The following is a 15,339-nucleotide window of genomic DNA, read 5'->3' on the forward strand; positions in this document are numbered from 1 at the left end:
AGAAAGAAAGAAAGAAAGAGAGAGAGAAAGAAAGAAAGAAAGAAAGAAAGAAAGAAAGAAAAAAGAAAGAAAGAAAGAAAAAAGAAAGAAAGAAAGAAAGAAAGAAGAAAGAAAGAAAGAAAGAAAGAAAGAAAGAAAGAAAGAAAGAAAGAAAGAAAGAAAGAAAGAAAGAAAGAAAGAAAGAAAGAAAGAAAGAAAGAAAGAAAGAAAGAAGGAAGGAAGGAAGGAAGGAAGGAAGAGAAAGAAGGAAAGAAGAAAGAAAGAAAGAAAGAAAGAAAGAAAGAAAGAAAGAAAGAAAGAAAGAAAGAAAGAAAGAAAGAAAGAAAGAAAGAAAAAAGAAAGAAAGAAAGAAAGAAAGAAAGAAAGAAAGAAAGAAAGAAAAAGAAAGAAAGAAAGAGAAGAAAGAAAAGAAAGAGAGAGAGAGAGAAAGAAAGAAAGAAAGAAAGAAAGAGAGAGAGAAGAAAAGAAGAAAGAAAAGAAAGAACGAAAGAAAGAAGAAGAAGAAAGAAGAAGAAGAACGAAGAAAGAGAGAGAGACAGAAAGAAAGATAAGAAAGAAAGAAGAAAGAAGAAAGGAAACGAAAGAAAGAAAGAAAGAAAGAAGAAAGAAAGAAGAAAAGAAGAAAAAGAAAGAAAAAGAAGAAGAAAGACAAAAGAAGAAGAAAGAGAAGAAGGAAGGAAGAAAGGGTAGAAAGATAGAAAGGGCTAGAAACGATAGAAAGGGTAGAAAGAAGGAAGGGTGGGAAGGAACAAAGAAGGTGGAAGGAAAAGAGAAAGGAAGGAAGAGAGAAGCGGGAGGAAAGAATGAAGCGAAGGAAAGAATGAAGGACAGAAAGAGGGAAGAAAGGAACGAGTCCTAGGAATGATAAGGAAATATTTTCTTGTGATACCATGTGTAAGGGACTAAAAGGACTAAAAATGAAGATATAAATGAAAGGTGAATCTCATACTCTCATGGCCCCAGCAGAATGGCCGTGTGTAAATTTGAACATTCTGCATGATTGTAGATAAACACTAATGTCCCACCCCGAGTCAACATGGAGGGGAGGCATTGGTGTTGGGAATGTTGCATTGATGAAGGGAGGTATTTATTGACTGAAAACCCAACTACACACATACTTGTAATCATGAAGCTTATTTAAAGATTATAAAAAATAATAATAAAGAAAGCCCCTAGGAACAGAGGCACAGAAAGGAGCCACCTCTCAGCCATCACTCTAGTTTTATTTTACCTATTTCAGAGAATTCCATCAAATTAAATACAGAATCTGGATGGTTTTCAAACCATGTCCTTTTTCTGTTGCCCAATTTTCTCTGTAGAAAATTATGAATTGTAAGTAGCTGCAACCTTTTAATATTTAATAAAATAGAATTATTCAGAAACCACTCAAACATGCAACTTACCTAATAAGCAATATTCTGCTGTTTAGCAAGTCTGTTTCATAGACCTAATTATGATCACTGATTCCGATTAAGACTGTCAGATATGAATCAGTCCTATGATACATGAAGTCCCTTTGACCAGTCTACACTTTATTTCTCTAACTGTAAAAGTACAAATGCATTTTATTAGCATAAATAATTTGATCATTTTTAGGGAGTACAAAAATATCCTGATGAAGCACTTGGTTGCTGTAAAAATGTAGCTGTCTTTTTACAACTGTCTGCTACTCTTCACTTTATTGTCACAGCCATCAAGATGGTCATGATCTTTTACAGAGCAAAAACTAAAGATTCAATAAATTTAATTGATGAAAGCCTTACTTTTAAATAGTGATCTTTCATATATTCCTCTAGCCTCACATTAAACTTAAAGACAATTTTCTCTTAACCAAAATCAAAGTAATATTTAAAACAACTTACTTTCCAGTTCAGGAATGTACCTATTTAACCAAGCTTTGATTAAGGAAGCTTCTGGATGCCTCTCTAAACTATAAAATGAGGTTGTACTTATACCAGGATATAATAGATAGGTGTAAGACTTAAAGCAAATTCTCAGAAGAATTTAAGAGCTGTGATGATGAACCATATCAAGAATTATGCCTCCTGGGCTTAATTAGAGAAAAATTGTGATGAAAAGACTAATAATCATATTGCTAGTAGTTTGAAATTTACTTTTATTTTCTCTAAGAGTTCTGTGGAAATTAGATCAGAAGGTTTAGATCTGAAATTTTGATGGTCTTATCTTGAAAGCCTATGTCCTGTCTTCAGATCCAGATTCTAAGCAGTAGCCTCTCTGGTTAACAGCTGTATCTTATTCAAGGTTATCCAAAGGCAGGAATGTAATCTGACAGAATTGCTAGCAAACAATAATTAGTAATTCATAGGTGTAGAGAGCTTTTAAAGAGCTCATTCAAATAATTCCTTAATATCCTGTGTGCTATAAATTTATCCAGAAAATTCATGAAACAGATGCAGGCTCTACCTGAGGAATAGCAATGAATTCCCAGTGTCTTGTAGGTAATAGTGAGTGGCAGAAGAGAATTGACATTTTTGACTTCACATATGGAGATTATTCTAAATTTAATTGTAGACAGATGGCCCGTGAATCTAATTTACTCTCCATATCCTCACTTATTTTTGAGGAGCTCCCAAGAAGATCTGAGTGGGCATGAGATCCAACAATGTTACACCAACTAAGGTAGAATGGTTTGATTCTAGGGTTTGGCAATCTAGTGCTGCCTAGATCTAAAAACTGGGGGTCACTAGGATAACTATTGTGGTACTCTGTAACTCAGGCTGTGCTGGGGATTAGAGTTGGGTTTTCCTTACCATTTTTGTTGTTATTGAGAGGCTTCTAAGCATTGCTCATGGGATTAAAAAAAATGATTCCGTATTCAATGTGAAGACCCAAGAATGCAGTGGACTCTTTTTTGCCCGGTATCATCTGGGCACAGTAGCAAAGCTAAAGAACTTCCAGATTCATATCTTGAAATGTTTAGAGATTCTTTAGGGCCAGAATCAGCAATTGGAGACAATGTGGTACCAGAAATAAAATAAAGCTATTAGCTTTGGACTTCAAATCTGACCCACAAAGGCAGCAGAAATGGCAGTAATGCAATGAACAAGGACTTTTATCCAGTTACCAGTATGCAGGGCTGCACCTCTCCCAGGTGGTGGTGACAAAGATAAAACTTTCCAGACCTTTTATTAGGCTTCTGGGGCTTCATTGTAAGGGTAAAACTGTAGGTTCATACTACATGTTGCATCAGCCAGGATTAAACTGGTTGGCTGAAGTAGTAGGAAAAGGGTCTCGGGCACCTACTGGGCTTGCTGTTTTATAAAGTTTAATAGCCTACATGCCGCCCAAGTATTGTTATCTTACTGTCAGGGTATGTGCCCTGGAAGTTCCTGGAACCTGGCTGTTCTGGGCCTAGTCTCTTCTGCCCAACAATGTCTGAAGCCTGTCATGGCAGTCCTTATATCTAAAGCTAAGCCTGATTACAGAAACAAAACAGTGCAGTTAATTCTAAACTTGCATTTCTTTCTAACAAAGCCATACACTTGAACCTCTGCCAGTCTCTCAAGTATAAGTCCTCACAATTTTTTAAATTAGTTTTAGTTTCTCTATAGTAAACTTTTTATCCTCATATTCAAATGAGTCCTAGAACTAGGAAAATTCAAATGGAAATTTTAAAAGATAGATTCTCTGCTTCTACAACTTTGAGTTTAGTCTTCTTCCTCAATTCCATCTTAAAAACCTGTCCTTATCCTCTCTAAAACACCAGGTATGCAAACAATATAATTTTTTTTAGGAAATAAGAAAACTCCCTGAATAAACAAAGCCACTCTGAGGAAAAGAAGGGAAGTGTTTTGGTTTTAAATTAGACTATAAAGCTATAATAATCAGAACTATGTGGCACTGTACTAATGATAGACTCTCAGATCAATGAAATAGAATTGAGAGTCCAGATATATACCTTCAGAAATAGAAATAATTTTTAGATTTGAACCTATAAAATACATTGTAGAAGCTATGCACTATTCAGGAGGGTATAGAACTCAAAAATATCTCAATTATTTGGTTCCATTGGCAGATAACAAAAACAAAACTAAAAAAATTGCACTACATCAAACTAAAATGTTTCACATGTCAAAATAAATTTGTACTAAAACTAAAATATATCTATTTCAGTGAGAGAGGAAATACTTTCACACTACACTTCAGGCAAAGAACCAATGTACAACATTTTTAAAGCACTTATAAAGCTCAAGAACAATAATAATATTATCTCATCTATAGATGGAGATAATGACAAACACTAAAGAAGACACATCTATGGCCATTAGTCATAAGGTAAGGTATTTATTGTCAATTTCTATCAAAGAAGTGAAATCAAAATGAAAATAGAATACAACCTCATACTACTGATAATGTGAAATACAAAACTAAACTGTAGGGACTAGAGAGAGAGCTGAAGATAAGTCTCTTGCATTACACAGGACTATCTCAGATTGTATTCCCAGCACTGCATACGGTTCTTTAAATTTCTTCAAGAATAATCATTTAGCATAAAGCCCTAAGCACTGTGAGATGTGGCCCCCTCACCACAAAAAATTATCACAATTCTAGTTTATTATTTGAAATAATCTAATGCTGTCGCCTTGATATTTAAAGAAAGATAAACTACAGAGGAAAGGAGACAAATCTACAAATATCTCTTTTGAATATGAGCTAATAAAAATTGTTTGGATATTAAATATTTAAAAAATAAATTACACTGATTGAATAAAGCCCTATTTGCTTAGTTACCCTATATTATATAGTGTATCTGCACCTGATCTTCCAAGATCATATATATCAGGAGAAATTGCAAAAGAGGAGCAGTGGATAAGCAAATCAGTAGATGTATGCAAATATTCTATGAGGAAATATCTAATTTATTGTAAGGTAGGTGAAGTTAGATCTTGAGTAAGTCAAGAGCTTAACAGTTTCAAAAACTATCCACGAGCCACTTCTGGAAAAATAACTTCAAGAACTCTTTATGTTATGTGGGTAAGGGATTTTTATAATGTGTCAGTCAAACTGTCTAGGAGGAAACCAGAAAAGTAGAAAAACGGGATTAAGTGCCCAGTTTAAAGGAAAACTAGAATATATACTTTGTTTAAAGGAAAAACAGAGAACTGTGGGCTCTTTCTAGGAAAAAAAAAACAGGTAGTTTGCTCTGTTAGGCTCTGCGATTTTATCTACAGTCTATTTTAAGGAGAGAGAAAAATAATATAAACTATAATTCTGTTACTCTTTACCTGTGAAATCTAAGGTCAAGACATGATGGTCTACAAGTAGAATATTAGAAAAGTTTGGGTAGAAAACAGAAATATGTTATTCACATACAAAAAATTGATGACATGTTGCATAATGGTTTCAACAATCCAGAAGATAAACTATCAAAATGAGCCAGACACTGTCAAAATAATGAGGCATGTATATGACTCAATATATCTATAAAAAATCTTGTTCCTCCTTTCTATTTCTCATAATCACCCATATTAGATAAATGAAATTGGTCCAACATTGTTTCTATTCTCTTACAAGAAAACAATGACCATAAAGTCTGGAGAAGAAATATATATTTCTATATCTTTCAGTGTACCCCTATCAGAAATTCTCCCCCAAAAGACTGATATTTCAAGTGTACATATAGAAATAGAGAGCTAATTTATAAAAATAGCTTAGGTTGAAGGAATCAACCTAGTAATATCAAGTATATATTAAAAAGTGCACTGTTATTATAATGTAACAAGAAATATAAATATAAATAAAGAAGAATGTTGAAGTCAAGATATATTATAGTACTATTGAGTTGCATAGGGCCAACTTCTGGTTTCTACTCAGAACCACTTTTGGTTCCTCAAGTATCATCAGGAGTGACTCCTGAGCAAAGAATTAAGAATAATTCCTGAATACACCTAGGTGTGTCTCAAACGCTCTTCAAAGTGGACTTTTCCCCCTATAGAATAAAATCATACTCTTTGGTAGAATTTATAATACTAAGAGAAACATAGACTTACATGCTCAAAACAAACTAAAGTATGAGAGAACTTAGAAAAGTATTGCAATTACAGTAATTTTTAGACAAGATTTATAAACCCAGTTGTTAAAATGCTAATAAACTATGTAAAATGATGCATATATAGGTTGAAAATACATATATTACAACAGAAGTAAAAGTTTCAATTAACACTAAAGTACTTTAAAATGCCTCGTTTCACTTGTAGTAATGATCTAAAGACTTAAACATGAAATAAAAATCCATTTTACACTCAATAAATTGGAAAATATGTTTAATCTTATCCTGAATTGACAAGAATATAAAAGATGATTTCACACATAGTCAAGAGGTGTCATTTGTTACGCAATGAGTCTCTATCAAATTTAAAGATACTGAGAGGAAGCAGAAATCGCTATTTGAGATATATACAGAAAATGAGGTTGTAAATTTGTCTGCATTTAGAATTCTATAAGGAACTTTTTGCTGGATTTTTCTGTTATTAAGAAGTCAAAAACTATATGTGTTTCTTAGTAGTTAAATAGATAACTGTGGTGTGACATTTATTTCTTGATAATATAAAGCAGTAATTATGGAGATCATCTTGTATGTGGTCATCATGGAGTTTGATCTCCAACATTCTATATGGTTTCCAGAGCACCTCTGGAAGTAATTTCTGAGCACAGAACTAGGAAAAACACTTGAGTATTGCTAGCTGTATTATATCAGTGGAAATAGAAGTTCTATGAAGCAGCACTAAAATATATAAAATTGTTTACTTCAAAATAAAGTAAATATAAGAGCAATACATTGATTTTATATTTATGATTTTGGGAGGATTTTTAATTTCTTATTATTGAGCATAAATGGCACTGCTTAGTCATTACTTCTGGTTCTGTATTCCAGAATCAGTCCTGGCAAAGATCAGACCATATGTGGTGCAGGGATCAATCTTGAATCAACTTGTGTAAGGCAAGACACCTATCTGTTGTTCTCTCCAGGCCTCTCTCTATAAAGTTTTAAATCAAGGAATCAACAAAAAAATAATTTGTAACTACATAGGCACCTAAAATATTAAACTTTATGGAGACAGAATAGATGTTAAGGGTCATATTGGAATTTCATGAAACAGTCAAGTTCATCATCAGAAAACCTAAAATATCTGAATCAAAGTTTCAATATGTGATGATTTATGTTAACAAACATGGTCCTATTTTTTAAATTCAAATGGAAGTTAGTCATAGTTCATCATAAAATAGAAAATAGAACCTCAAAAATAGTTTTATGATGGGAATATACAATAATTTAAAGGAAGAGAGAAAAACCCTGCTAAAGGAAAGTTGGCACTTGTATATTAAGTATATCCAAAGATTTCAATTGCTTAATCATTTGTTTAAGAAAAATAGTGAAAAAACAAACAAACATTAGTTTTATGGATGACAAATATCTAAAAATTTGTAACTATTAAGAAAGAATTTGCCATACCATCATTGGTCTTACAATTTTGTAAGAAGAAGAGCTCTCTATATAGAAAAGTTTTTTCTGTATTGATTTTATGGTGCAATAACAATATATCAATTCTTTTTTAAAAGTCCTATTACAAACTTTCAATTTTAGTTTATAGCAACAGCATAATAAATACTATCACATAATTTGACATGACTCTCCAAAATCCTATAAGCAAATAAGCTAAGATTTATTCATGATAGGAAACAAGTTGTTCACTTCAATTGCTCATTAATTATTTGGACAATAAAACTCTATTGTATGTCTGTGATCAAAATAGCCATTTTATTTAGCAGAGAATTGTTTTTGTATTACCTTTTTGATTGCATTTTTAACATCTTTGTTCCTCAGACTATAGATCAATGGATTTAACATAGGACTCAAAAATATATAAAATACCGCTACAATTTTTCCCTGTTCTACAGATGCTTCCGAAGGGGGCCTCAGATACATGCAGAAAAGTGTCACATAAAAGATAGTGACAGCTGTCAGATGGGAGCCACACGTGGAGAAAGCTTTGTGCCTCCCCTCAGCAGAGCGGATTCGCAATATGGCGGAGAAAATGAAAACGTAAGAGATGAGGATGATGCTGAGAGAGCAGGTGAGGTTCGATCCAGCCGCCACAAACATGGCCATTTCTTTGACATGAGTATCTGAGCAGGCAAGGACCAGGAGAGGTGGATCCGCACAGTAAAAAGTGGTTGATTTCATTTGGTCCACAAAAGGTCAGATGAAGCATGAGAATGGTTTGAGCCAGACCATTTACAAAGCCATGAACGTAAGGAGCAGCAACCAGAGAGAGGCAAACAGTTCTGGACATTTTGCTACTGTATAGCAAAGGTTTGCAGATAGCCACGTAGCGGTCATAAGCCATCACTGTGAGCATATAATATTCTGTGATCACTAGGGAAATGAAAAAATGGAACTGTATAAAGCAACCGATGAAGGAAATGGCTTTCCTCTTGGATAAGAAATGGACCAGCATCTGAGGAGTGACGTTGGTAGTATAGCAGAGATCTACAAAGGACAGGTGACTGAGGAAGAAGTACATGGGAGTATGCAACTTGGAGTCAGTTTGGATCAGGAAAATTAAGCTCACGTTGCCAACAACAGTGATGACATAGACGAGGAGGAAGACCACAAAAAGAATAGGTTGCAAGTCCGTACGATCTGTTAGTCCCAAAAGAATGAACTCAGTCACGGCTGAGTAGTTTTTCTTTAACATATTCGTTACTTGGCTTGAAAATGAAGTCTAAAGTAAGTAAGAAAGAGAAAAATATATTTTTCTTCTGTTATTTATCCATTTCTTGCATGATGAAACTTGATATTCATTCTGTCAAATGTGGAAATATCTGTAACATAAGAGATTAGAAACCCTTGTCTTAAATAAATATTTAATTAGTATTTCAATATTTAAATTTAAATTAAAAAACTCCTTTTACTGGCCAATCTTTCTCATGCTTGAAAGCCTTTATCTTTTCTGCCAGTCTTTATTGGGTTTGTTGTTTCTTTTTTTTATTGTGGTATGTTAGTTTCCAAGATTCTAATAGGTTTTGGGGATACCAATTCACATCTCTTCAAAATATATCTACATTACACATCTATGTAAAATATACATTAACCCACTACAACAGTCCAATTCATCTCTCTAGCATAGCACATGAAAATCTCTTTCTGTTTCCCCAAATCAAAACACAACAGTCCAATTCTTCCCTCCAGCATAGCACATGAACACTCCTTTCTGTTTCCCCAAATTCTTTACCTTCTTTAATCCATCCCCTGCTCTTCTCTCACTTCATGAATGTCCTACTATAGCATTCTTGTCCCTTGCATTATTTCATTCTATACTGAGGAATTCAAACCTGTTTGATTGTCAAGTAAAATAAAAGTCAACTGAATCAATGGAATTAAATGGTCTAACAATTTCCATATTTTTAACTTCTTAGAGACTAGTCACTGTTACAATGGATAGGTTGTCTTATGGTGCTATATTGGTATTTTAATCAATGTTAATTCAGTTCAATCATAGTAGATGAATAATGTTTTTACTTATTTTTTATTGTGGGGTAATAAAATACAATACAAAAAAAATAAAATACAAAAACAATACAAGCAAGGACCATTCCAAATATTTAAGTATGTTATCATAATAAACTTACATTAAAGAAACATACTGCAAAATACTGTGAACTTTGACCAAGGAAATCATTGACATAATTTGAGAAGAGGAATAACTCTTTGGATACCTGGGTTTTGTGTTCCTAACAGTCACCCTTTCTAGAAGATCTAGCAGAGAGACAATCATTTTCCTACTCATCCACTAAAAATGCACAGAAAGGTTTCCCCTTGCTTTGGGAAAATGGACAGAGGGTTTGGGCCACAAAAAGATGTAGTCAGGACTTATTCCTGTACTCAGAGATCCATCAACTGTGTATGGTTCTACATGCAAGGCAAGCTTCTTAATGCCTATACTAGCTCTGTCTCATATTCTTTAGTTTTACAAGACATTTGAGAGGGCATGGTATCAGGATTCAATTTGAAGTTAAAAAAATTTAGAAACTGCCTTTTATAAAATGTTTTTATTTTGCCTGACTTTTAATAAGCAATGAACTTAACACTTGTAAGTAGCCAGTTCTTGATGAAGGGAATGAAAATATTAAATGATGCTATATACATAACTATAGACTACCATTTTAATTAACAAAAAGGACCAGAAAGATTCATTTTTGTTTGTTTTTGAGTCATGCCCAGCAGAGCACAGGGGTTATTCATGATTCTCCATTCAGAAATTCATCCTGGTGGTGTGATGGTTACCATATGAGATACTATAGCTCAACACCAGTTCAACTGTGTACAAGGCAAACACTCTACCCACTGTACTATTACCTTTACCAAAAAATATTATTTTGATATATAAAACTAAAAGAGTAAGGTCATAAGTTCCTTGGAGTATTCAGAAAAAAAATTACGAATGGATCTCATAGACTCTAATTTCTACTATTGCACTTTGATAAATTTTGCACCTCTTTGTTTAAATTTTCTTCTGCATAAAATTTTGTTACTAATACCAGCTCCATGTGATGTAGCAATTAACACAAAATATTTATTTTGTTTTGGTTTATTTAATCTATTTAGTCATCAAGTACATGTGATCTATTGCCTTTATTTGGTAAACTTTTAGGTCTTAATATCAAAGACTGAATAATAGAGGGAAAGAAACGTCTCTGTAGTTAAATCTCAGACACATATAGAACAATATTTTTTTCATCTAGCAGCAGTAAAAATTATTTATAGAAGGAGTAGTATCTTTGGTTTAGTTTCCTTTCATTGTGCTATTCCATTAAACATTTATAAATACTTGCATTCCTGAAAGTACATTAGATCTTTAATCAAGGCTTTAGTTATGATAGTTTACTTTTCAGTTGCTTAATAATATTTTTTAAAGTAATAAAAGTTTGTTTTATAAATTAAAATACTAATTTATATGTTTCAAAATAGTTTTTAACAAATATCTAAGCCTACCTGTGAAAGAAGATTTCTTCACCAACAATTTGGTATTGGAGAATTTTAAGAGTTTATAGCTCAATCATGTGGCAGGAACCAAATCTCTATAGTACAATTATTTCTAGTGGAAACTCATTTATAATATGACAAACACTATTTTTAATCTTTTGAAAAGTTCAAATTTGAGGAGTAATTTTTTGTTGTTGATACCTCCAGACATCAGGGAAACAATCCCCATAGGAGTATTAAAGCAATGGGATTTGTTATTTTTAATTGATTTCTTAATGTCTAATATCTGCTGCAGGGGTGAGCATAACATTCTCTTGTTTACAGTTTGTAGGATAGAATAGCATAAAGTGCAACCAAAAATTTTTGGAGTTTGGAAAACCAATAAAAATTCAAACATTTTTTGAACTTGAATTAGATATTTATTCATTGTGCTATAAAAATTCCTTGGATAGGGGCCGGAAAGATAGCATGGAGGTAAGGCATTTGCCTTTCATGCAGAAGGATGGTGTTTTGAATCCTGGCATCTTATATGGTTCCCCGTGCCTCCCAGGGGCGATTTCTGAGCATAGGGCCAGGAGTAAAACCGTGTGCTGCCCGGTATGACCCAAAAACCAAAAATAAAAAAATTCCTTAGATAATAGTTATCTTCAGCAAGGTAGCAAAAAAAGGAGCAAAGGCAATATAATATGGGAACTGATCCACTCAATTATTTTGGAAGAGGATGGGTGAGAGAGAGGGGTATTGGAGTCCTTGGGAGAGAGAAAATGATACACTTGTGATGGGTGTGGTGTTGGAATTCTGTGCATGATACATTATTATTAATAGTATTGTAAACCACAAAAGCTCAATAAATAAATTTAAAGCATTTTAAGAGGGGTGGAGCAGTGGTAGGGCATTTGCCTTGCACATGGCTGACCTAGGATGGACTGCAGTTCGATCCCCTGGAATCCCATATGGTCCCCCAAGCCAGAAGTGATTTCTGAGCATATAGTCAGGAGTAACACCGAGCATCACTGGGTGTGTCCCCCCCCCAAAAAAAAAAAACCTTTTTAAGAAAATAAAGTTGGGGGCCGGAGAGATAGCATAGAGGTAGGGCGTTTGCCATTCATGCAGGAAGGACGGGGGGTTCAAATCCCGTCATCCCATATGGTCCCCCAAGCCTGCCAGGAGTATCCCCTGAGCACTGCTGGGTGTGACCCAAAAAGAAAAACAAAAACAAAAAAAGAAATAAAGTTGTTTATCTTGTAAAATTCAAATGTTTAATTTCAATGGTTTTCTTGCTGTATGTTTTATGTATTTTAGTCTACATATTTGAAATACCAAACCACCTCTGTGTGTAAAGTCAAGGAGATAACTCAAGAACTGGAGGGCATGTTTTGCATGGCCCTAAGTTTTATCAGAGAATATAAGCACCACATTATCCCTAGTGTCTTCTAATATCTCTTGGTCCTAGCACCACCACATCTATCTCATAGGTAGAACAAGGAAACATCATGTCCACACAGCCGGGCCATGCATTATAATGAAAAAAATCCGGTTCCCTAACACAGCTGAGTTTCCCAAACTTGATTATCATCTTTATCAAAACAATATTTCATGTGGTTGAGTGATTTCATGATTTGTTTCATTTGCTTTCTTAAATCAAAACAGATGTTTCTGATTTAGAATGTTTCTTTCTTACAGAAATGGCATATAATTTTGCCTCCACAACAAGATTAACATGCATTTTATTTAATATTATATAAAATCTTTTAGTTCTTATCTCTTCACACTTAATATTACAGATGTCCAAGTATGCATTAATATTGTCTTTTAATTGTATAAGAAGTGGGCAGAGACAAAGCACAGAGGCTGAGGTAGTTTCCTTGTCCTCAGTCAACTCTGTTTCATTTCTTAGAACAGAATACAGACCTTGGACCAGAGTGGTAGCACAGTGATAGGGCATTTGCTTTGCATGCAACTGACCTAGGACGAATGTGGGTTTGATCCCTGGAATCTCCTATGGTTTCCCGAGCCTCTCAGAAGTGATTTCTGAGCATAGAGCCAGGAGTAACCTCTGAGCACTGGCAGGTGTGGCTCACACTGATGATTTTCTTTGGAATCGACTTAGTATGTATATAAAATAATAACGTTCATAGAACATATTTTAGTAAGTTAATTAGTTGATATTTAAAATATTTCTGTGTTTATTTTATTAGAAAATGCTTCATCAAGGCATGAAGTGATGAAGCATTTTCTAATAAATGTATCAATAAAATTACTATGTTTGGACATTTATATAATAAAATGGCCTTTCATCATTTTGGTCTATCATATTCTTAAATTTTATTCTTTTCAAATATAGCAATGTTCAAAATAATCACCATTTACTGGGTACCCAATTCTCCTAGAAAATTGGAGTTTTTTGTTGTATTTATATGAACATAAAATATATAAACTCAACACAGAAACTGATAGAATATATTGTTAATTTTATTATGTTTCACTGGTTTTTAATTATAGTTTATCCTATAAAATCAATAACAATTGTCAATTTTGAAAAGTCCTATTATAGAAAATTTCTCTTGAAAACAGACTTCTAAATAAAATAATTTAATTGCTTGATATTGAATACCCTAATCATAGCACTCTTAACAAAAATATGTAAATTTATAATTTCTAGAAAGAGAGGGATTTTAGGTCAGGAAATGGCCCTCTATGATAGTAATAGTAGTAGGAAGTAATCCATGGTCAATAACTGAAAATCATTGGGTGCTGAAAGGAGGCAAAGTAATATGCATGATACCATTTAGGTAACAATATTGCAACCAACAGTGCTGAAAAAGAAAAAGGAAAAGTGTCTGTCATAGAGGCAAGCTGAATGAGGGGAACATGGAGGGAGAGAAACAGGTGACATTGATGGAATGAAAATGAATTCTGTGAAGGGATGGATGCTGGAACATTGTATGACTGAAATTCAACTATCAACAACTTTTAACTCTGTATCTCATGGTAATTTGATTAAAAAATTTTTCAATTAATTAAAAGCTTTTCTAGGGAGAAAATTAAATAGGAACCTGAATCATAAATTCAATCCTGTTATAAAATGAGTTTAACCCCCATTTTCCTACCTTATATTCTAGCATTAATAAATAATTTAATTTAATAAGCAATTGAGTATAGATCAACTAAAAGCAGTTATTTGCTCACTTGTGCTCTTGTATATAAAACCATGATTTATCTGGAAAAACTGGTACATAATAGAAAGAACATGTTTAAATGAATTTTATTTCTCTTAATCTAAGTGTTTTATAGTTATAATAAAGTATACACCATTCTATACTTATTTTTTCATTAAAGCTTTGGGAGGCAGAGATAGTACAATAGGTAGTCCTTTTTCTTGCATGAAGCTGAAATGTGCTCAATTCTCTGGCAACTCATATGGCCCCAGGAGTTCACCAGAAATTAATAAGCCGTAAGCACCTCAGAATGTGTCCAAAAAACAAGCAAAAATCTAATTATAAGGATTTATCCTATTGTCCTGTTGGATCATCTTCATTTTACATCTGTTTATATGCTATTCTAATGCAAACAACCAGTTATATGAGATTCCAAGTTCTATTTATGGGCAAATTCAGCACATCTTTACAGGAGTTCTAGTTGTTTACAAATAGTTTCTGTTTGTATATGTTAATGCCTAAGTGACTAAGGGCAAGCAGTCCTCATTTTAGACAATGCTGTGAAGTCTAAGATCCATTCAAATAAGAACATATTCTCAAATCAGCACATTTTAATTAATAGGATGCTATGTGAAGCAAAGACTGACAGTACTAATGTGTCATCTATTTTCCATTTTCAATTACGAAACATAGTACAGTGAAAATCTTCACTCAAGTTTCTTACCAGGCTTTCAATACTATCTTAAAACTAAAATAGTTGGGTAATAGATCAGGGTTGAGGGCATTTGCCTTGAATATGGTCAATTCCAGTTTAATTCTGGTCATTACAACTGATTCCCTAAACAATCATCAGGTATAACCTCTAAACACAAGAGTAAGGACCAAGGCCTAAGCACTGTTGGATGTGAACTAACCAAAAAAATTAGAGTAATATTTAAAAATTTGTAAAACTCTTTAATATATATATTTTTTTTAAAAATTTAGGAAAGTGAATGTATGACACCACAAATGTAATGGTTTATTTTTTCATGCAATCATATATAGATGGTTATGTAATCATTTTACCTATTAACATTTTACTCATTAATTTTAACTTGTGCTTACATTATTTTAGACATGTGATCTTTAACATGAAGTTTTAAGACCCCAACTAATCTCTTAACCTTAAATGTT

The 15,339-nt window shown here is 33.2% G+C and overlaps 1 protein-coding gene across 1 annotated transcript; it reads right to left on the reverse strand.

The window, feature by feature from the left end:
- Positions 1-7,780: 7,780 nt before the first annotated feature.
- On the reverse strand, positions 7,781-8,720 carry LOC126017745 (olfactory receptor 1030-like). The gene is given in 2 exon segments (XM_049779797.1): positions 7,781-8,191; positions 8,193-8,720. Coding segments are annotated over 2 exon segments (939 nt in total).
- Positions 8,721-15,339: the final 6,619 nt, after the last annotated feature.

The sequence above is a fragment of the Suncus etruscus genome, chromosome 9 (assembly GCF_024139225.1).
Source record: "Suncus etruscus isolate mSunEtr1 chromosome 9, mSunEtr1.pri.cur, whole genome shotgun sequence".
NCBI classification, from domain to species: domain Eukaryota; kingdom Metazoa; phylum Chordata; class Mammalia; order Eulipotyphla; family Soricidae; genus Suncus; species Suncus etruscus.